Raw genomic sequence first — 23,267 nt, forward strand, 5'->3', positions numbered from 1 at the left:
GGACTTGCATCTCAGCCACAGGAGTGAAACACAACCCTTTCCATTCTGTCATTCAAAAACAGCTTCAGAGAGAGAGGATTTCACATTAACAGGGTGGTTTCCTCCCCGTAGCTGTGAAGAACACGGAAAAATTGACCTGTGCCCAGTTTAGTCTTGACTTGCCTGTTCCAGACTCTTCAAAGACATCGTTTCACAGGCACGAAGCTGTGACCCTTCAAATGAGTTCATTCTCATTCCTTAAATAGGCAGAGTGCACAAATTGTCTCCTCTTGCCTGGTTTCTCAGAGCTCATCACTGAATGGAGCCTGAGCTGCCTACAAGGACAGGGAGATGTGTTTCAGGGGCACTGCTGCAAAGCAAACACATCACAGAATGTGATTGTGCATTGTGGTGTGTCCCCCCCAAAAAAATTACAAACCTTTGAACCAACTTTAACTTTAAAGCCTGCCTGGGAAGTGCTCTGACCTTGTGGCCCACAGAGGATGATCCCATTGCAGAAAATCACTTGGGAAGGATGTACAGAGCTCCCAGAAAATTTCTGCAGTGTATTTCCTTTTCTTTAGTACGTTTTCTCTCTGCTGCCTTGGTCTTTGCATTGTTATTAATTTGACTTTGAGACATGTTTATTTATGTGTCAAATCCATCTTCTGATCATGCTCTGTCCAACACACCCAGGGTGTCTGCACACTCTGCTTCTGCCAAACCCTCACATGAAGGGGATTAGAGCTGACTCACAAAAGGCATTGGGAAAGAAGGGAAAGGTAGCATGGGGTGCAAGAAAATCAAATCCCCATTGTAGCCAAGCTGTCTTTCCTGGAAATCCTCTGGATTACAGGTAGCTCTGTCTAGCTCCAACACTCTTCTCTTCTCTTCTCTTCTCTTCTCTTCTCTTCTCTTCTCTTCTCTTCTCTTCTCTTCTCTTCTCTTCTCTTCTCTTCTCTTCTCTTCTCTTCTCTTCTCTTCTCTTCTCTTCTCTTCTCTTCTCTTCTCTTCTCTTCTCTTCTCTTCTCTTCTCTTTCCCTTTTTCCTCCTTTACCTGTTCTTGCTGCTTCAGCCTCAAACTTTTCGAGCTTTTCTGTGCAGTTTCTGATTAAAAGACTGGGATGCACTGATTTTTGTCAGGATTCAATGGCTAACAACACTCACAGAGAAGGGAATTTTGCCTTCCCCGACGATGCCCACATGACCTTTTCTGGTTACTCAGCCAGAGAGGGTAAGGGCAGTTCACACCCCACAACTTCTCGCTCCTCAGCTCCCTGCACTTTCTTATTTCGCCTCTTTAAAGTGCAAATGCTGCGGGAAAACTGAGCTACTCTGCGCTCTGCAGGATGAACACCACAGCCCTTTGTGCTCACGCGGGTGCTCGGACAAAAATACAAATTAAAAAAAAAAAAAAGAAAGAAAAACAAAAACAAAATAAAGAGAGAGAGAGAGGGCTACGAGACCGCTCGCACGAACGCCAGGCAAGGAGCGGAGGCGCTGCCTGCGCTGTGTCCCCTCCTCCCGGGGACCGACCCGCGCATCCCCGGATCCCGGCGGGTCCGATCTGAGCATCCCCGGATCCCGGCGGGTCCCATCTGAGCATCCCCGGATCCCGGCGGGTCCGATCTGAGCATCCCCGGATCCCGGCGGGTCCCATCCCCTCATCCCCGGATCCCAGCCGATCCCATCCCCTCATCCCCGGATCCCGGCCGGTCCCATCCCCTCATCCCCGGATCCCGGCCGATCCCATCCCCTCATCCCCGGATCCCAGCCGATCCCATCCCCTCATCCCCGGCTCCCGGCCGGTCCCATTCACTCATCCCCGGATCCCAGCCGATCCCATTCACTCATCCCCGGCTCCCGGCCGGTCCCATCCCCTCATCCCCGGATCCCGGCGGGCCCGACCCGCGCATCCCCGGCTCCCAGCGGGCGGAGGCGCTGGCGCGGTGCCTTCCCTGCCTCCCTGAACCCTTTCATGACCCGCCTGCCCCGCGGGCTCTGCGGGCAGGGCCGGGGCAGCCGCCCCACCTCACCCCACCCATGGCTCCCATTGGCGCGGATGAAAGTCCAGCACCTCGGGCTGCTATAAATGCACCTATGCGCGCCCGGGGGCCGGCACCGGGGCCATGGGCGGCTGCAGCATCCTCCTCCTCCTCCTGGCCCGCCGGCGGCTCCGTGCCCGCACCTGCGGCCGCGCCGCGTCCTCGCTGAGCGCGCTGCGGCCGGCGGAGACGCTGCCCGGGCCGCCCAGCTGGCCGCTGATGGGCAGCCTGCCCGACGTGCTCTGGAAGGGGGGGCTCAAGAGGCAGCACGAGACCCTGGTGAGGCGGCGGGGACGGCAGGAAGATGGGGATGAGGATGGGATGGGGATGGGATGGGATGGGATGGGGATGGTTTGGGGATGGGATGGGGATGGTTTGGGGATGCCGCGCAGGCAGCGCCCCGCACTCAGGGCGGGTTTCTGGCTCTCCCCAGGCTCAGTACCACCGGCGCTTCGGGAAGATTTTCCGCATGAAGCTGGGCGCCTTCGACTCGGTGCACATCGCGGCGCCCTGCCTGCTGGAGGCTCTGTACCGCCGCGAGAGCGCCTGCCCCCAGCGCCTCGAGATCAAGCCCTGGAAAGCCTATCGCGACTATCGCGACGAAGCCTACGGGCTGCTCATCCTGTGAGTGCTGCCCGCAGCATCCCGGGCGTGCCCGGAGGGCTGCGGGGGTGCCGGTGCCCGGGGGATGCTCGGAGCGGGGGTCCCGGGGGTCCCGGAGTGCGCCCCGAGCGTGGCCGGGGCTCGTTCCGACCCCGAGCATCCCCGGCGGTGCCGTCGGTGCGGTGGAGCATCAGCAGTGTGGGTTTGGGGGTTTTCTGTTTTCATTCTTCTCGGAGCTTTTCGCTGTCCAACCCCGCCGTGGTTGTTCCGATGCAGGGAGGGAAAGGACTGGCAGAGGGTCAGAAGTGCCTTTCAGAAGAAACTGATGAAGCCCCGGGAGGTGGCGAAACTGGACACGGCCATCAATGAGGTACCGTGCCCTGAGAAACCCTTGCTCTCTCTGCTCCCCTGCGAGCCTGGGGAGCTGAAGCAGGTCCGGTTTATCTGGGCAGCTTTATTTACTCCACGGTGATAAACCACGAGTTCAGACCCAGAACATTCAGGGAATAATGAGTACAAACTCAGTGCCAGGGTCTGAGAGCACACAGAAACCTGGAGCTGAGAGTGTCCCCGCAGAAAAACAGGATTATTCCATAAGGATCCAGGCTCCTGCAAACAGCTTTTCCCTGCTTTTCCTGCATGCAGTAATTTTTGCCTTTACCCCTTCATTCTTCTGCTCCTCCCCTCAGGGAACACCTCTGTCCTTAACCTCCGTGCTCCTGGGGAGGTTGAGGAGCATCTGTGACAAACACCTTAATCCGGAGTTGTGAAAGCCCAGCTGTCCCGGGGTGAGGATTGCATCCCTGCCGGGGCAGCGCAGTTCATGGAAGCACCAGAGCTTGTCAAAGCCAAACACTTGTTCACACAGGGGGAAGCTGAATCTTGTTCAAAGAACAGGGAACAAAAGGATTCCTCTCATGCAAGATTGTTATCTGCTCAAAAGGCTGCTGAAATGCTGAGTTACACCGGATTTTTATTCCTTGATGTCATTTTATTCCCTTCTTTTCTCTCTCTTCTCTCCACCATTTAGGTCCTGGAGGACTTTATGTACAGAATAGATGAGATTTGTGATCACAATGGCCAGATGGAAGACGTCTATTCAGAATTCAATAAATGGTCTTTTGAAAGTGAGTTGGGTTTTGCCTGAGTGTGGTGCACCTGTCAGGGCATTGCTGTTAAAATATGATCAGGGATGAATGTGTTGGCTGATTATTTCCAAGCTCTCAGCTATAATATCATGCAAAGAGAGTTGCAGAACAGCCAGGGACTGTCAGTGCAAAATTCATCAGCACAAATGTAATTTTCTGCCTAGCTACCCACATGGTTTACAAAAATTCAAACATTCCAATGATTTATAAATCAAAAATTGGGGGGGTTGTGGTTCATTTATCTAGAGTGGGATCAGATAACACACAGCCTTTTTTGCCCACCTGATATTTGTTAACTATCAGCAGGATCAATGAAATATTCCAATAACAGAGTGCTGGCTGCAGGCAAAGGCTGGAAAATCCCATTTCCAATGTTTACACTGGGATTGAGAAGGGCTGGGATGAGTTACCAAGGCAGAGCCTCATCCTTTCAGAGCTCCCTGAGGAATGTGCCAGGGATGACACAGGGCACAAAGTGGCTCAGTGGCTCCCAAAAAAAGGGAATGGTTGGGGGTAGTGGTTGAACCAGCCCTGCCAGACCCAGCTGCCCTTGGCTGCCTCCTCTCAGCACCCTCTGGGCTGGGCTCCTCAGCGTGGATTTTTGTTTTCACTGTCAGTGGTGATGGCTGCTTTTGGAAAAGGAGAAATAGGAAGTGACAGTTTGAAAAGAAACGGGGAAAAAAGACAAATGGTAAAGGTGCAGAGTGGGAATGCTGCCAGTGCTTGCTGTGGGAAGGAGGGGGGAATGCTGTGGGAGATGCCTCCTCAAGCCCTGCTCTCCTGCCACTCACTTTTCCTCAGTAAAGCCACCAAATCTGAGCCAAAATGTCAGTTCTGCTGCTGGTGAGGGGATCAGTGGCACTCCCCATGTGCAGAAATGCCAGGGCCCCGAGCTGGAAACCCTCACTGGGGCCAGGGCAGACAAGCAGGAGGTGTTTACAAGTGCTGCTCTGCCAGGTCTGTACCAGGAACACCTTCAGAAGGCTCACCCAAGCCATTCCTTGATGATAAATGATGCATCCCACACGGCCCTTTGTTTATTAATTTAATTATAATATTGCCTAACAACAGGTATCTGTCTGGTGCTGTATGGAAAGAGGTTTGGCCTCCTGCAGCAGGACGTAGAGGAAGAAAGTCTGAACTTCATCAAGGCTGTAAAAACGGTATGGAAGGGTCTCTCCTGGGGCTGTGCTGGGTTTGACCCCTGCTGTTAATGAGAGGCAGCAATTTAAAGGAGACAGCTGGAAAAAGCAGCTCAGGCTTCTGTTCCCAACAGGTGCCCAACTAATCCTGAACTTCTGCTTCCTTTATGCAATGCCTCAGTCTGTTGTAACAAAGCAGACAGGACTCAGTTTCTCCATGCAGGAAAAGCCCCTTTTTATTCCATTTTTATACAGATTTCACGGACCTCATGTGCAACGTTAATTGGTTAATGGCTTTCTTGCCAATTACCCTACTGGTTAGTAAAAGGTGTTTTACTTGTCCATCAAATCTCTCGATTCTTGAATTGTTCATATATTTTTTTCACTGATTCTCATGAGACAGATCCCTGGTTATCACAGTGCACTTGTTTTTCTCCCCCAGGAATAGTTAATTGTTGTGTTCATGAACTCTCTCAAGCTGTTCTCACGTGGGAACTTGTAAGCTGCTGTCAGCTGAGGGAGCGAAGCTAATCCACGTTTTATAAGATTTTTTTTTTTTAATAACACTTTTACCTGTGTGCAGCATCAGTGTGACAGGGCAGATGCTGAGTGGCCACCAGGGCAGGCCTGAAGGAGAATTGTCAGCTTGGCTGGTGACCCTGCAGGGTGGGACTGGGCCCTGCTCTGGGGTTTGGGGTCAGAGCTGCTGTGCCTTGGGCTCTGGGGTCCCACCTGCCTCCCCTCAGCCAGCACACACAGGCAGCCAGCCCTGCTGGGATTTTGGCTCCTCTGCTGTCAAGGGAGAGGGAGGCACTGCCAGAAATGCCCTGAGCCACTCCCAACAGGTGCCCAAAACCAATCGGTTGCGTTCCTTACTGAGGAGGCTCCCGGCTGCCCCTGATTTTTACCTGGATATGCCCTCAGTAGACTGAGACCCATCCTCTCTGTCCAGGATGGAAAATCCAGCAGAATTTTGCCTTCCTGAAAATCTCCCTGTGCTTCCCAGCCTGGTGTTGTTCAGGGGCTGCAGGGAGAGGGATGAAAAGAGATTAAAGAGAGATTTTCCCCCACAGATGATGGCCACGTTTGGGATGATGATGGTGACCCCTGTGGAGCTGCACAAGGGGCTCAACACCAAAGTCTGGCAAGCTCACACCAAAGCATGGGATGATATATTCAAAACAGGTCATTATTTAACCCCAATTTATCTCCTTTCCCTCTATCTCTGTCCTCTCCTTGCCGGAATTGATTTTTTCATGCTTGCTGCTGTTAATCCCCGCCTTCAGCACGGATTAAAGCACATTTGCTGCACCTAAACAGGGATTTATTCCCATGTGGGAGCAGTTTTTAGTGACTAACACCCAGGCTGTGGGGCAATACCCCATTCCCAGGGAAATCCCAGGATTCTGGGAGCCAGCAGTGTCATGGCACCACCTTAATCTGTCCTAAAAGGAAATTAAAAGTGTGTAATCTCTATAAAGGCAAGGGTATAAATGAAAAGGGACTTCCCTGAAAGACTCATTTTCTTGAGAAACAAGAATTATGCATGCAGCAAAAACCAGTTTGCTAAAAAAAAAAAAAAAAGAAATTATAGCTTTTCTGAACAACCTGTAGCATAGCTGTAAATCTTAAACCCAGAAGTAATTTAAATAATAAGGTGCAGTTTGGCTTTTTTTGACTATTTAAAATGAGTTGGCCTTCCAAGTTTAAAAATTACTCGAAATCCAGATGTGAAGTTGAGTTTGTATTTCAAATCTTTTAAAATTTCATTGATTTAAACAGTGAGAGGCATAACTAGAGGCTGAGAAAGCTTTTGGAAGGTTGTAACACTGAGATATTTCCCTTGGGTATTTGAGTCCCAAGGCTTTTTATCCTGCCAGCCACACACTCATTTTATTGCTTCTTAGTTTATGGGCTTTAGGAAAGACACTTTAAACCAGTTTTGCTCAGAAAAACCAGTTTGACACCTTCACTTCAAGTGAATAACTCTTCACAGGAACTGTTTTTAACAGCTGGGATACTCATGAGCAAAACCTGTTTCTTTTTATTTAAAAAAAACCAACAACCCAGCATGTCAAAATTTGGCATCTCTTTGTGCCTTCCCCTGGTAAATCCAAGGTTTACATTTCCCCTCGGGGGTGCTGGGTGCTAAATCCCTTTGATTTTTTAACACCTTGATCCCCTTTGAAAACCCCAGGTAATAAATGTTACACACTCGTGTTTCTGTTTGCTGAATATTTCCTCCTCTCATTTAAGAGGGCAGAATTCCTAAGAGCTCCTCCTCTGTTGAAAAGTGACTTTTGGGACTGAGTTTGTTTGCAAAGCGACACCACCATTCTTGAATCCCTCCAAATACCCTCACTATTCACCCACTGCCCGCAAACAGAGCACAGCTTGGCACCTCTGTGGCTTTGCAGGTGTTTCTGTGGGGCTGTGAGTGATTTCCCCTCGTTCTGCCCCCCTCAGCCAAGCACTCCATCGACAGCCGGCTGCAGAGGCACTCTGCCGACCCGCAGGGGGATTTCCTGTGTGACATCTACTCGGGGGGACAGCTGTCCAGGAAGGAGCTGTACGCTGCCATCGCCGAGCTGCAGATCGCCGGCGTCGAGACGGTACCCGCCATGGGAACAGGGCTCAGATCCCTGCCTAGGGCTTACATCCCCCCAGCTCCCTCCCTAGGGCTTACATCCCCCCAGTTCCCTCCTTAGGGTTTACATCCCCCCAGCTCCCTCCCTAGGGCTTACATCCCCCCAGCTCCCTCCTTAGGGCTTACATCCCCTCAATTCCCTCCTTAGGGCTTACATCCCCTCAATTCCCTCCTTAGGGCTTACATCCCCCCAGCTCCCTCCCTAGGGCTTACATCTCCCCAGCTCCCTCCCTAGGGCTTACATCCCCTCAATTCCCTCCTTAGGGTTTACATCCCCTCAATTCCCTCCCTAGGGTTTACATCCCCCCAGTTCCCTCCTTAGGGTTTACATCCCCCCAGTTCCCTCCTTAGGGCTTACATCCCCTCAATTCCCTCCCTAGGGCTTACATCCCCCCAGCTCCCTCCTTAGCTGCAGATCGCCGGCGTCGAGACGGTACCCATGATGGGAACAGGGCTCAGATCCCTCCTTAGGGTTCAAATTCCCCTAATTCCCTCCTTAGCTGCAGATCCCCAGCATGGAGACGGTACCCATGATATGCCCAGCGTTCAAATCCACCCAATTCCCTCCTTAGGGCTCAAATTCCCTCCCTGGGGTTCAAATTCCCCCGATTCCCTCCTTAGCTGCAAATCGCCAGCGTCGAGACGGTAACCACGATGTGACCAGGGTTTAAATCTCCCTGGGGTTCAAATTGCCCCAATTCCCTCCTTAGCTGCAGATCCCCAGCATGGAGACAGTAGCTGGGATGTGACCAGGGTTTAATTACCCCCAGTTCCCTCCTTGGGGTTCAAATTCCCCCAATTCCCTCCTTAGCTGCAGATCGCCGGCGTCAAGACGGTACCTGGGATGTGCCCAGAGCTCAAATTCCCTCCAATTCCCTCCTTGGGGTTCAAATACCTAACCCTAACCCAGTTCTCTCCTTGGGGTTCAAATTCCCCTCCAGTTCCCTTCTTAGGATTTAAATTCTCCCAATTTCCTCCTTAGGGCTTAACCCCCCCAATTCCCTCTTTAGCTGCAGATCACCAGCGTGGAGATGGTACCAGGGATGTGCCCAGGGTTTAAATCCTCCCAGCTCCCTCCTTAGGGCCCAAGTTCCCCCAGTTCCCTCACATTAGGGCTCAAATTCCCCCGAGTTCCCTCCTTAGCTGCAGATTGCTGGGATTTTCCAAGGCTTTGAATTCCCTCCTTAACTGCAGATCACTCAGGTGGAGATGGTGACGCTGATCTTCCAAGGGTTCAAATTACCCCAATTCCTTCCTTAGCTGCAGATTGTTGGGGTGGAGATGGTAAAATTGATTTTCCAAGGGTTCAAATTACCCCCAGTTCTCCCCTTCCTTCCACAACCTGAGCACCAGCACACCTGGAAGTGAGTTAATCCTGAAGTGGCCTCAGGGCCCAAGTGCAGATGGATTTTGACCTGAAATCCCTGGATTTTGACCTGAAATTCCCAGATTTTTAATTCTGCAGGACAACTGGGACTGCTTGTAATCCCTCAGGCTGTCAAAATTCCATAAAGCTGTGCCCAGCCAGAAATGTTGCTTTGAATTTTGGGCAAGTTCTCCTACAAAAGGAGAGCTTCACCTTCCTTTCTGCTTTGTTCCAGACAGCCAACAGTTTGCTGTGGGCTCTGTACAACCTCTCCCGCAATCCACACGTCCAGCAGAAGCTTTTCCAGGAAATCCAGAGGGTTTTGGCTCCTCAGCAGAGCCCGAGTGCTGAGAGCCTGAGGAACATGCCCTACCTAAAAGCCTGTCTGAAAGAATCCATGAGGTAAAATCCCCGAATCCTTCAAAACAATCCCCAAGTGTTTCACCAGCTTCTTTGTACAAGGGAGAAGGAATTTTCCAGCATGTGGAATTTTGTTCATCTTGCTATTTGAGGGAGAATATGAGAGATGAAAGACGGGAATTTGATAGAAATTTAACCAGTTCTCCTCTTTCCCTGCAGATTAACCCCATCAGTGCCTTTCACCACCCGCACCATCGACACAGAAATGGTTCTGGGAAATTACATGCTGCCCAAAGGGGTAAGGCAATTAATTCAGTTTATTGGGATGGTTTTTAATTTATTAATTGCCCTTTAAACCACAGAAGTTGCTCATATTTCAGTTTCAAACTGGCTTTGCCAAAGTACCAGGACAAGGAATGAGGGATTCACCCCAAGGATTCCCATAAACACAAACCCACACCTGCCTGCACTGCAGCTGGACTTAGACAGAAATATTTGCCTGAAATAATTTTGATGAGCCATTCCAACTCTTTATTTTCAAATTTTCTCATGATTCTCTGAGGAAACCACAACCTTTTCTACATTCCAATTGATTTTTTGGGAATTCCATGGCCTCTCCTGAGGAAGCTGCTGTGCTGTGAAAAACACATTCACTTCCTTGTGAAAATTTTAAAAGTTTATTAAAGGACAATAGGAGACAAGGACTATAAAGTAAAGGTTATTATGGTTGGGTGTATCTTGGTACTTAGCTAAGAGTACATTTGTTTTAGAAACACTTTTTATCTACTATTTCTATTACATTAGTTTGTTGCATATTCATAAGCAATCATGCACAATAAACTTTTTCTTTAAACTAGTTTTACATATTTTAAGAACTGTTTGGTATGGCTCTTGTTTGGTTTTACTCTTTTAGAGCATGCAGATTCTTTGCTTGTGGGTTTTAGCCTATTTTCATTACTTTTATTACTTTTAGTTTCTGGGCTTTGGTCTATGCTGTTTTCAGCTGTGAGAGTTGATAGTTGTTCTGTAGCAGGGTCTTCTTCATATGTTCATTGGATGTTATTTTATTTAAGTAGGTATTTTAACCAAGCATAGCTATTTCACTGCTATGTCTAAGCTTAATTAACAACAGAAATAAAAACTGTATCTTTATAACAAAGTCACTTTATAGAATCCACTTTAATATCTGCCAAAAGCCAATACTATGATATGTATCCATGGCACGTGCCACGATTCTCCATCCTGGGGAGCTGGGGGTGGCTCTGTGACCTGTTCTGTGTCCTGCCTTGCTGCAGACGGTGCTGATGATCAACAGCCACGCCCTGGGCTGCAGTGAGGATTATTTCAGGGGCTGGGCAGAGTTCAGGCCCGAGCGCTGGCTGCACAGGGGCTCCATCCACCCCTTCTCCCACGTGCCCTTCGGCATGGGCAGGAGGATGTGCGTGGGGCGCCGCCTGGCCGAGCTGCAGCTGCACCTGGCCCTCTGCTGGGTAAGCACCCCAAAAAGGGAACTGGGGGGTTTGGCCTCCAGCTGAGCACAGGCACAGCCAGCACGCTGATTGTGGGCACAGCAGGCACAGCCTTCCCGAGGAGTTTTCCCGGGGAAGGCAGTGAGAAAGCTCAGAGAAGAGAAAACAATTCTTATCTCTGTTTGTGCTGCTGTTGTTTGGCACATGTGGAATGTGTTATGGGGATTGTTTATTGTGGGGTGCGGAGGTTCAGGGGCGTCACACCATAACCAATATGATCCAGTGAAGCCAAATTTATGATCCCTAAAAAGATTATAGTTATAATAAATCTCTTCTGTCCATGTGTCTCTAGCTAATACACGATTGGTTAATCCCAGCTGTTCATGTGTCTAAATTAGAATGCTGGTGGGATCACCTGATTTTTCATGTGTATTGCTGTGCTCGTCTGGCCCACCCATGACTTCTCTTTTTTCTTACTTTCCCAAGCTCACTGACAAACCTGCTGAGTCCTGATGCCTCTTCTTCTTGTATCTTTTTAAAGAATATACCGACCCCATTTCTGAACTTGTCCATTATTCATTGTTTGGGAGCATGTCCATTGTCCATTAGTCCAAGCAGGCTGGATTGTGCATTGGCTGAACATGGCCATTGTCCTGCAAGAACCCCTCAATCTGCAAAAAACTCTCAACAGTTTATGAGAGTGATTTCTTCACTGGACCCTGGTGATGGTTGGGTTGATTGGGTCAAAGCTGTGCCGTGACTGTCTGAAAGGGTCATGGGTTTGTCTTTGGTGTGCTATAGCACAGTTTTGGTATAGTAGTAGAGTTTAATATAGCATAGCTGAATGAGGCAATTGCTCAGCCCCCTGAATGATGCAGCCAGAGCAGGTTATGGTCCCTGGCTGGGCTGCTGCACTGACAGCTGGCGCTGTGTCCCTGCAGCTGATCCGCAGGTACCGCGTGCTGCCCACGGACCTGGCGCCGCTGGAGACGCTGCACTCGGGGATCCTCGTCCCTGGCAGGGCCCTGCCCATCGCCCTCCAGCCACGAGCAGGTCTGGATAAACACTCACCTGGGTGCTGCTTGGGGATAAAACACACACCTGGGTGCTGCTTGGGCATAAAACACACACCTGGGTGCTGCTTGGGGATAAAACACTCACCTGGGGTCTTCCTAGGCATAAACACACTCACCTGTGCTCTGCTTGGGCACACAAACACTCACCTGGGTGCTGCTTGGGGATAAAACACACACCTGGGGTCCGCTTGGGCACAAACACACACCTGGGTGCTGCTTGGGCATAAAACACTCACCTGGGTGCTGCTTGTGCACAAAAATACACACCTGTGCTCTGCTTGTGCACACAAAACACTCACCTGTGCTCTGCTTGGGGATAAACACACACCTGTGCTCTGCTTGGGCACAAACACACACCTGGGTGCTGCTTGGGGATAAAACACTCACCTGTGCTCCTGTGCTCCTGCACACTGCAGGCTCTGCTGGCACCTGGGCTGGCATTTCTGTGCCAATGGGAGGGTAAACAGCTGATACCTGTCTGCTCTTCATTCTCACAGGGCCAGAGCCATCCTGTAATTAATTTTAGCTAATTAATGCTGTCCCAGGTCGGTGTTTTATCAGGAAATGTCCCGTGTTTCACACAGCTCGTGGCTCTGGAGTCAATTTTCTAGCCACGTTTTCTGTGCAGGATGCAGCTCAAAAAGGGGGAAATCAACACATACCCACTGCTGCAGAAAATAACAGCCAGGGTTTGTTAGAACTCCACATGCAGTCCCAAAGATATTTCCTATAGAAGACCACTTGATCTTGAGCATTAATTTGCAGATTAAATAGAAGATGCCTTAGTGAAGGAACTGCTCACTGCAGAGTTTAGATAACAAAAAACTTTATTTGAGGCAGAAGGACAAAGAGAAATCTATTTGTAAATAGTTATGATGTGTTGCAACTTAGATATTTTGAATGTAGGATTTTCTTTCTCACAAGTTTATACAAACAAGCTAACAAAATAACTTACAACCTAAATTGAGAAAACAAGTCTCTGATCCAGAATGAAATCCTCCAACAGAAATTCAGGACATTTCAATGCTGGTGAAGATATTTTTTTGCCAGCCAACATCCCAGGAAAAAAATATCCCCCAGTATAATCTGAATATTCACTCCTTTAACTGGAGTTTGTTTGTTCAGTGCTGTTTGCTTGGACATAATCTCTATAAAGATTCTTTTTTTTTTTTTTTTTGCTCAATGCAGGTTGCAAGAAATAAAGGACAGCCCTGCTGCTGCCTGCTCTTGAGAGAGAGACATCAGCTGTGGGAGCCAAAACTCTGGAGGCTCCAGGGAGGAGCTGCACCACATCCCTTGAGCCAGGAGCAGCACCAGGAAAAGCTCCAGACTGTTTTATTGGGGAAAATGTGCCTAAAAGGAGAGGAAAATGCCAAGTGCTGTCATGGAGCTGTGGAAATCCAGGGATTTAGTGCAGGACCAGGAGCCCTGGGGGTGCTGAACAGCCCAGTTTGGGGAGAGCTGCCTCCAGTTTGGGACCAGCCAGGGCTGGACTGGCCCTGGGAGCTCGGGGTGGGAGAGGGAACTGCCCCAGTCCTTCTCAAATTGCCAGAGAAGGGAGCTGGGAGTCTGGAAAAGGCTAAAACAGGGCTGGGAAATTGGGATAATGGAAGAAATACATTTCCTTGGCATCCTGGGCAGGAGGGAAACAGGGACAAATGCATCTGGCAGGATTTATTGCTTTGCTTTGAGCAGCTGCAGGCTGGTCTCTGACACACCCTCTGCTCCTCCCCATGGATTTCCATCCCTCCAGCTCCTGCACTACCCATTTTATCCCACTTTTACTGTAAAAGCTTTGTGGTCTTTCGTTGCACGAAAAGAAATGGAACCACTGGAATCCTATGGGTTCTGCCTCTGCAGAACAATGATGGTCCTGACAGGACAGTTGCATGAGATGAAGAACAGAAAATTATGGTTCCAAGGACAGTTCCACAGGAAATGAGGACCCTAACCATTTCCAGGGGGTCTATTCCTCATGGAGACTGCAATACCCAAAGGTTAAAATTGTCACTGCCCTCCATGCAGTACTGGATTCTGGCTGTTATGGTCGCTGCTTTTACACTTTTGCAGTTTCAACCTCAGCTTTATCTCTATATACAACCCTGAATTTATTTTTTTACATGTTGAAATGCTGCAAGTTCTTAGTACTCGTTGATCTGTCCTCGTTTTTCATTCGTTCTCCTCTGTTATGCTCAGACATGTAAATGTACCCCCATAACAATGTATAAAACAATTTGTGCATTATCTGAATATTTCCAGGCAGTTTTGTAAGAAAATAAAGAGCTCTATTTTTTCTCTAGAATTACTGTTTCATTATTTATTTTAAAATCTTTGCAGCTTTGCAAAAGAGGCTTCTGCCCCCTTGGCACAGTCTGAACACGCTTCTGCCCTGGCATGGAGGTCCCAGGGAAGGGACTGGGACAAGATAAAATCCATGGAAAGTTCTGGGTAAAGGTGAAAATAGCTGGAATTTTTGCAGAATCAGTAGAAATGATGTATATTTTTTAAAATGCCATCCCTCAGCAGCATTCCTGGCAGGGTGAGGATGGGAAATCCATCCCCAGAGAGCTCGTGCTGAGGTGCAGGTCCATGGGGGGATCTGCCCAAAATCCCGGGACAAAAAAACCCCACCAAGCCTCTTCTTACAGCACCCTAAATTAACATTACTGCATGAGAGCCAGGGGAGCTGTGCCAGGATGGAAGAAGTGCTGAGAAAGAGTTTGTTGGGTTCCAGGCATCTCCGCTGCTCACAACCCTTGTGATGGTTTAACCCTCGGAGAGCAGCGCTGTTATCTCGCTGAACTGACCTTGACAGCCTCGTTAGCAGCAGTTTCGAAACCCTGATTGCTCCTGGGCAGGAAATCACGGGTGGATATTTACCGAACTGCTCGGGATTTTCGCTATTTCAACGCAGTGGACCCAGAGATCCAGGGAGGTTTGGGTGGGCTCTGCACCAGCTCAGGCACAAATCTGTGAATCTGTGCCCTCTGCTGGGTCACCAGCAGCCGCTGACCTGGAAAAGGCAGTTCCGGAATCTTTGGGGGTTTTCAGGTTCCTGAAGTTTGCAGAGAACTTCATTAATCTCCTACCTCCGAGTAAATGTCCAAAGCCATTGACTTGGGAAATAGGTAATTATCAAACTGCACAGACAATGAGTGACCAAGCCAGGCTTCCACTTCAGGCACCAACTCAGAGCTTTCCTCTCCCTCTGTTTCCGGAGCAGGACCCCAGCAGATGCCCTGGGATTAATAAATATCAATATAAATATAACTATAAATATAAATATCTGGGAACCCTTTAGCCCAGCAGGAAAAATCAGAGCAGTCCTTTGCTGCTTTGGAACAAGGCCCTCATTCAGAATTTCCATTTCAATGCCACCTCCCTGGCATCGTTTCCTCTTCAGGGGAAGGCAGCAGGATCACAGCTTTAATGGAATTAATTCACCTCCACATTGCCTGTCCCTACAGGGAAGGGAGTGAGGTTTACCTGTCCAAAAGGAAGGGAATTCTGTTCAGGCTTTGGGCGTGTTGGAGTTGGAAAGGCAAAGCTGGAGCCACTGATCCATGCTTTTTCATGGATAAGAATTTCAGTCTTCAGGCCTGGCAACCTGGAATTTCTGCTCTGTGCTCGGTTCCTGCCGAGCTGATGTGCCACAGCTCTGAGTCAGTCCCTGCACAGGGATTTAGAGACCTTTCCCTGCTCCCATTTTGCCCGTTTTGCTCAGGTTTGTCCCTTCCAGCCTGAGAAGGACCTTTGTGCTCAACAACCAGAGGCAGAATTCACATCTCTGTCAATACTTCAACTCATGGTGCAAAATAACCCAAAATCTAAAACTTTAATTCTGTGAGTTGCTCCCAGCTGAAGTTCATTTCAGGACAAATGTTCAGGAAATTCATCCCATGCCTCATTTTACCGATGTGAAATTCCTTTTTAGTTCATTGGCACTGCCTGTGAGTGGGTGGGTTTTTAATGCATTATCACCTCTCAGAACAGGAGGGAGTTGGACAATTTTCAGTCCTTTGTGGTACATCTCTTGAAAATTCATGGAAGAGTTGTAGCTTTAGCAGAAAAAGGTGGTTTTGGCTTCAGATAATTGAAACAAGAGGTTTATTGGGATTGAAGCAGCTCATTGATCCCTTGTGTGAATGAGTGAATTCCCCTGAGAACCTGAGCGTTGATAGCTCAAGGTGTGGGTGCCTGCATTCAAATTTGTTTTAATGTCTCCTTACAGGCAAGGCTTGGAGAAAAGTGTGAATATTTTATTATGAAATTGAGCATTGTGCTTATTCACTTCTATTTATTCTTGGCTATTTTTGAGTATCAGAGTTGAAGAGAGTGAAAACCAGAGCTTTTATTTCCTGTTTGTGTGTTCACCTAGAACTACATTAATGCCTCATCCAATCCCTGGATGGATTTTTATCTCCTATATTCCCATTTTATCTCCCATATTCCCATTCTTTGCTATGGGAATGTCAGAGGACAGACTACATCGAATTTCAACTCCTGCCCACAGTTTTTTATCTCAGTTCTGTGATGTTTGAGGCTTTGGAACAACCCAACAAGTCAAACCTCAGCTGTAGGACTTGGGTCCAGGAGGAATTTTACAGAACTTTGCATTGTAGGGTTTGGATGGAGCTGAACACTTATGGAGCAATAATCCCTGACAGGAAAAGCAACAATGAGGCCTCTCCATAAAACAAAATATTTTTCTCCGAGGGACAATGTCAAAACAAGTGTGGAATGGAATGCACTTAATAATCAGGGAAAATGATCCTCTGCTTCCTTGGGCATGTTCCTCTCAACAAGTTCAAACTGTTTGCCTCTAATTTTCCAAGGGCTGGGTGAACTCCAGGCAGTGGGAAGGGAAGGGAGAAGGGAAGGGAGGGCACTGCAGCCAGGGATGGCAGCAGGGCAATAAAGGGGAGCCAGGAGTACAAAAATTACCCCAAATTGGAATCTGCACGTCCGTGGCACTTTACCCTCCACTATCAGCTCAGGAATGGAAATCAGAGTCTCATCTGATTCATGCTGTGGTGAACTGTGCTCCACAGGAAAAACAGGAGATAGAGGAGCAGGGAATGTTCCAGGCCTGCAGGCAGGTGGAATCCCAGCAGCACGGGGCTGGCTCAAGGTGAAGAAGGGAAAAGGCTCTCCAGATTTAATGGAAATAACGGAAGGAAATGTTTGAGAAGCCTCAGGCAGAAGGGGGCTCGCTTACCCAGCCTTGCAAGCTGCCTCAGAAATCCCCTCTTGGTATCTGAGCCTCGGGCAGCCCCGCAGGTGCCGCAGGCTCTGTCCCGTTCTTCTCCAGGGCAAAGGGCCCGGATGCCTGCTCAGGGTCAGCCAGGAGCCAGCTCAGCCATGGGCAAAGGCCAGCCCTGCCTGGGGGCCTGCCTGGGACACCCCAGACCTGCCTGCAGACACCAGAGCCACCCCTCACACTGCAGGGCTGCGTGTCTGCACCATGGGAAAAACACAGCGGGAAACCCAGCTGGGGCCCAAACTTCGGTCATTGTCCATGGGAGCACAAGGAGAACAAGGAAGAGTTTGGGAGCAAGATTCCGGGCAGAAAAACAGGATAACTGGGGTCATCCCCACCTGCTCTGTCCAGCTTTTGGTGCTCTGGAAGGTTCCTGCCTTCCCTCTGGCTGTGGTTGAAAGAACAGGAAGGAAAAGCTTTAATGCTCCTTGTGACATTCAGGATTTCAACACGAGTGAAAAGCTTCAAAGCACGCTCCACTAAAATAAAATAAACACAGAGAAAAACCAGGAGATATTTTATGTGCAGGCAATGATATAAAGTTCTCAAGTAGTTGGACACCCTGGACACTCTTCCTGGGAGCTTCCACTGTGCTCTGGTTTAGGTGACAAGGTGGAGATTGGGCAGAGGTTGGACCCTTGGAGATCTTTTCCAATCTAAATTAACCTGTGGTTCTGTGATTCAAGACATATGAAGGGAAGCTGGCTCCATAAAAGATCAGGCATTTGGTTTTCCTACAAAAATTTGATATTTCAGAGCTCACCTCAGAGCCTGTGCAGGACTTCAGAGCTGTTCCTGGAAGGGGTGATAAGAAGTGCAGGCTGAGGGAAACATTTGCAAGGTGGTAAAATATCATTTTATTAGATTTATTAGTTCCAGAATGAGTGGTGCATCCCACCTGTCTGTTAAATACCTATTTATGTGCAGACTGAAAAGGATTTTAGGGGACAGAAAGAGCCATAGAGTTGCAAGAAGAATTCAAGCCTGTAAGGATGTTTTATTTATTAATCTATTTATAAATCTATTTACAGATGATGCTTTCACTTAGGCACCAGGGGCAGCAGTTAATGGGAGTCACTGGAGTGAAATTCTCCTGAAATGGAGAGAACTGGTCCCTGCTGGGAGCTGCTCACACCCACCCCAGAGCACAGGGGAGCTGGGGGAATTTTTCAGGTGTGGTTTGCTCACCTGCAATAAAAGCCCTGTGCAGATTGCACCTCCACAGGGAAGGAGCCCCTCCACAAAAGGAACTTTGTGGTTCACAGACTGATTATGAGCCCTTGTCCTTCACCCCCTTTCGTGACAGGGATCCTGGGACTTTGATCCTGACAAAAACCTTTTTGTGCAGGCTTGGTTTTAGCAGGGTCACAGGGCTGCTCTGACTCACCTCTTGGCTGCAGAACTGCTGCAGTCAACAGCAGCAATGTGGCACCAATTTGTGTCTGGGGATGAGACCTTGGGGCTGGGAAGGGCAAGACCAACCCCATGTGCAGCCAAAGGAACCAGGAAGATCCCAAAGGTCTCTCTTAAGAGAACTTCAGGTGCTGAATCATTTATTTTGGGATGCAATCCCTCAGGTTCTTAAATATTAAAGTGAAATTAAGCCACCCAAAACCAGCAGGACTTTAGCTTTTTGTTCTAAATGCTAAAATTTCACTTTGGATACATGAGAACTTCTCAGGAACTTCCCTTCTGGCTGGAGGGAGGAAAAAAACTAATTGCAAAAGGTATTTTTGTTGCTGAACAGTGGCAAAACAACTTCCCAGCACAGGGCCAGGCTCTGAGGGAAGCCTGGCAAGGAAGACAAGGGAAGGTGTGCCCCAAGACATGTTCCAGACAGGACAGTAGCTCCAAATGCAGTTGATTCATAACCCCTGCAAAGCTCCTCTTGCCCAAAGGCAGAACTGAAAGGGAAACTCATTGCCTAAAGAGCCAGAGTCAGCTGTGAGGCAACAGATAACCACTGCACTGGGGGAAGCTTTATTTGTGTGTGTGTGTGGAGCCAGATGAATGGGAGAAAGGTTTAAAAATAGCTCCTTGTGCTGCCTGCAGGAGGAGCTGGGCAGGGAGGCACGGGGCTGGTGCCAAGTGTTTGATCTGTGCTCGGATGCAGCAGCAGGGCTCTGGCAGGTGCCCTCACCAGCACAGGGCACTGAGGGATTCTTGCATATTTAACATCCCCTGGGGAAGCTGCTGCTTGCCCTGAGCCTCTCTGGGGCTGTGCTTGGCACCCAGAGCAGTGGAAAGCGTATTATTAAACATTTATTCCAGAGACTGGAAAACATTTATTTAAAAAGGATCTGTGGCGTGGAAAGAGAGGAGTGTGCCATTTATAGAAGTCAATGGTATCCAGGGGAAAACCCTGGAATTTCTGGGGAAATCAGAGCCCCTGGGCAAACAGAGGTGTGGAAATAACATTTTTGGGGGTCACAGAGTGTCAGGGCTGTGCTGTGGAGCCATGTACCCCACACTGGCTGTGGTGAAGGACAACGGGAACCAGGTTTGCTGTTTTTCTAAGGCAGTCCTGAAATTTAAAGTTCTCCTGTGTTTGAAAACCTGATTGAAGCAAAGGTGGTTTTTTAGCAAAAGTTTGGGAGAGAAATTTGCATCAGCTGGATGCAAATCTTATGGGAAGGGATCTTCTGGAGAACTTGGAGTTTGTTTTTAAGATTAGCAGGGCTGCTACAAGAATTCCTCCAGGACAAAGATTTTTCTTCCAGTGAAGCTCCCAACCCATAGTTTTCAACATGATTGTGTCAACAACTCTTCATTTTCATTTTGAAAGGGCATTTCATGAAACCACCTCAGTCTCATGGCATGTTTGGATTTTTAGAAAGCAGCTCCTCCCAAACACCTCCAGGCACAGCACCAGCAGGCCCAGCCAGCACCTCAAAATGGTGTGAAAACCTTGGACAATCCTGGTCTGAGCTGGAAAACTTCACTTCTGCCAAAAGCTGAACCTTTTTGGTGCGTGGATAGCACTGAAATTTTCAGAAATATGCAGCCATTCCTACCTTGCTGCTCTTGTCTGTGCAGACAGAGAAAATGATTTATTTTCAGCTGTTAGTCCAGGGATAGAGCTCTGCTTATCTGGCATGAGAGCCAGACTAACTAGGCAGGTTTGGTCCTGGGGTAACCTGCTCCTGAGCCACTTCCAGCAGCCTGTGCAGGACTTCACCATCTCCTCAACTTGCACAGAAATCATAAATATGGCATTGATAGTGAAAGTTTTAAAAGCTCAGGTAACAGCACGTACCTCAAAGTTAATTCTGTCATTATCAGAAGTGAATGGACTCTTCCTCTGCTTCCTCTCAGAGTTCTCTGCTCTCATTTCGTGCTGCCCTTTCCAGATTTACCTGGTACCACTGGTTGGGAGCTGAGGATCCATCGATTCTCACGCCCAGGGCTCCTCTCAGCCTGGCAGAATCCGCCCCCTTCCCTCCTGCACTCCCCACCCACCCAATTCCCTCAGCCCTGGGCTGCTTGGACAGGAGCAGAGAACACCTGCAGCTCGTGTCCATCACCAGGTCATGAAACATTGAAACATCCTGGAGACATTCATTGAAACATCCTGGAGACTCATTTCACTCTATTAGCTGAAAAGCAGGAAAAGAAAATGTATGTATTAATTTGGAAATACAGCCAAAAGAGGTATTGTAAATATAAAAATATATTGTAAATAGAATGCAAATACAAAAAAAAATATTGTAAATATAATGTAAATATAAAAAATTAATATAAACAGATGATGGGGTTTTTAATACATTTATTCTACAGCTTTTGAGGAAGCCTCATTTCACTTTACCAGCTGAAAAGCAGGAAAAGATATGTGTTAATTTGGATATACAGCCAAAAGAGATATTGTAAATATAAAAAAAAATTGTAAATATAATGTAAATATAACAAATTATTAAATATAGACAGATGATGGGGTTTTTAACACATTTATTCCACAGCTTGTGAGGAAGCCTCATTTCACTTTATCAGCTGAAAAGCAGGAAAAGATATGTGTTAATTTGGATATACAGCCAAAAGAGATATTGTAAATATAAAAAATATATTGTAAATATAAAAAATTAATAAATATAGACAGATGATGGGGTTTTTAGCACATTTATTCCACAGCTTGTGAGGAAGCCTTGTTTCACTTTACCAGCTGAAAAGCAGGAAAAGATATGTGTTAATTTGGATATACAGCCAAAAGAGATATTGTAAATATAAAAAATGTATTGTAAATATAATGTAAATATAACAAATTATTAAATATAGACAGCTGATGGGGTTTTTAACGCATTTATGCCACAGCTTGTGAGGAATTTGGAGGCGAGTGTCAGGGATCAGTTCGTTAGTATAGTATGTGGGTTTTTTTACTAAGGACAGTTAAAGTTTCCTCAGGGTTGGACTCTTGTGAGTCTATTTTTGGCATGCCTCAGTAGGAGAATGCACTGGCTGAACCTGCACTCCCACCCTGTGCTCTGCTATTAATAGCAGGGGGTTTAATGAGCAACCAGTGCCAGGGCAAGGGCTGAGGGGGAAACCAGAGACATTTTCAACCAGGCACCGCAAAATCCAGCCCAGGACCCGCCAGGATGGGGCAGGAGGGAAATGTCCCCAGCCTGGGTGTCAGAGCTGTGACACTGGGAACCCCCAGCTCTGAGGGGAGCTTGGGAAAATTGGGATTGTTCATCCTGGAGAAGCCTTGGGGTGACCTCATTGTGGCCTGGAGGAGCTGCAGGGAAAAGGGAGAGAGAATTTATAGGGATGGAGGGACAGGACACGGGGAATGGCTTCAAAGGACAGAGAGGAGGGTTAGGTGGGATATGGGGATGGATATTGGGATATTGGGAGGGTGGGCAGGCCCTGGCACGGGAATTCCCAGAGCAGCTGTGGCTGCCCCTGCATCCCTGGCAGTGCCCAAGGCCAGGCTGGACAGGGCTGGGAGCACCTGGGGCAGTGGGAGGTGTCCCTGCCATGGCAGGGGTGGGATGGGATCAGCTTTAAGGTTCCTTCAACCCAAACCATTCTGGGCTGAACTGTGGCCAAACTGCCCCAGATTCCTCCCTGCAGGCTCCAGGGGATGGAGGGAGGGGCAGCACAGGGCTGTGCTCAGGGCAGCCCCCGGGACAGGGATGCAGGCTCAGCTGGGATGCAGAATTCCCAGTTATTTCCCTAGAATTCCCAATTATTTCCCCACAATTCCCAAATATTACCTTGTTAGGAACTGCTCTGAGTCTGAAAAGCAGGGCAGAATGATGGTGCCAGATGAAATAAAAGATCCAGGTAATTTTGAGATACTTTGTAAAGATAATGAGGGTCAGGATGTGACCCAAAAATGCAGCAAGAGGGAGTCAGTGTCAGAGTGGGGGCAAGCAGCACATTGCAGCTGTGGGACCTCGGGATGCAGCAGGAACAGCAGAGCAGGAACAGCAGAGCAGGAACAGCAGAGCAGGAAAAGAGCAGGAAAAGAGCAGGAAAAGAGCAGGAACAGCAGAGCAGGAAATGAGCAGGAACAGCAGAGCAGGAACAGCAGAGCAGGAAAAGAGCAGGAAAAGAGCAGGAAAAGAGCAGGAACAGCAGAGCAGGAACAGCAGAGCAGGAAAAGAGCAGGAACAGCAGAGCAGGGTGAGACACCCCATGAGCAATGGGACCTTTCCTTGAGAGGTTAAGTAAGAAGCAGAATGGAGTGGTCGTGGCTCTGTTCCAAGGATAATATTTGAACTAATGCAGCAGCTTTGATCATCCCACTGCACATCATGTTCACTGGTGAGAAATGCCAGCATTTCTCTAAGCTCATGTGGTTTTCCCCTCTGTTTGATCCCACAGCACCCCCAGCTTTCCTGTAAGGTTCGAAGGGCTAATCCACATTTATGATAACTTGAGAAATAAAGTGTTCTTTGTTTTCATATTTTCCAGACTGACCGTGATTGAGACAAATAATAAAACAGAATGACTGGTTGCTTTTCCCTGCTCTCACAAGTTAAATATTCTTTGTCACAGGCACACTCAGAGCAAGATTTCCACCAGCTCAGAGCACAATATTTCCTGGTTTGGCAGTGATGGTTAGAAAATGGTTCAAAATGGTAGAACAATGGCTGGCTGTGCTGGAAATGACCATTTCCATTTCCCAGAGAGATCATTAAAGCTCCATGAGCCTTTACCTCAAGGAGTTTGC

At 48.3% G+C, this 23,267-nt stretch overlaps 1 protein-coding gene across 1 annotated transcript; it reads left to right on the forward strand.

Annotated features, from left to right (window-relative positions):
* Positions 1–1,803: 1,803 nt before the first annotated feature.
* Positions 1,804–14,131, forward strand: CYP24A1 (cytochrome P450 family 24 subfamily A member 1). Its single transcript, XM_054644704.2, has 12 exons — positions 1,804–2,303; positions 2,458–2,648; positions 2,904–2,997; positions 3,658–3,754; positions 4,847–4,938; positions 5,991–6,102; positions 7,384–7,529; positions 9,166–9,332; positions 9,510–9,588; positions 10,586–10,780; positions 11,701–11,812; positions 13,024–14,131. The coding sequence occupies exons 1-12, from the start codon at positions 2,109–2,111 to the stop codon at positions 13,035–13,037; spliced, it is 1,494 nt and encodes a 497-aa protein (XP_054500679.1). The 5' UTR covers positions 1,804–2,108; the 3' UTR covers positions 13,038–14,131.
* Positions 14,132–23,267: the final 9,136 nt, after the last annotated feature.

Source organism: Agelaius phoeniceus, chromosome 17 (genome assembly GCF_051311805.1).
Source record: "Agelaius phoeniceus isolate bAgePho1 chromosome 17, bAgePho1.hap1, whole genome shotgun sequence".
NCBI lineage: Eukaryota > Metazoa > Chordata > Aves > Passeriformes > Icteridae > Agelaius > Agelaius phoeniceus.

What these genes read in the sequence shown, in the direction of transcription:
- CYP24A1 (XM_054644704.2), top strand. Translation starts at nt 2,109, where the DNA reads ATGGGCGGCTGCAGCATCCTCCTCCTCCTCCTGGCCCGCCGGCGGCTC. An exon ending in TCATCAAGGCTGTAAAAACG is followed by an intron (nt 4,939 to 5,990) that starts GTATGGAAGGGT and finishes TTTCCCCCACAG; the next exon opens with ATGATGGCCACGTTTGGGAT. An exon ending in TGCACCTGGCCCTCTGCTGG is followed by an intron (nt 10,781 to 11,700) that starts GTAAGCACCCCA and finishes GTGTCCCTGCAG; the next exon opens with CTGATCCGCAGGTACCGCGT.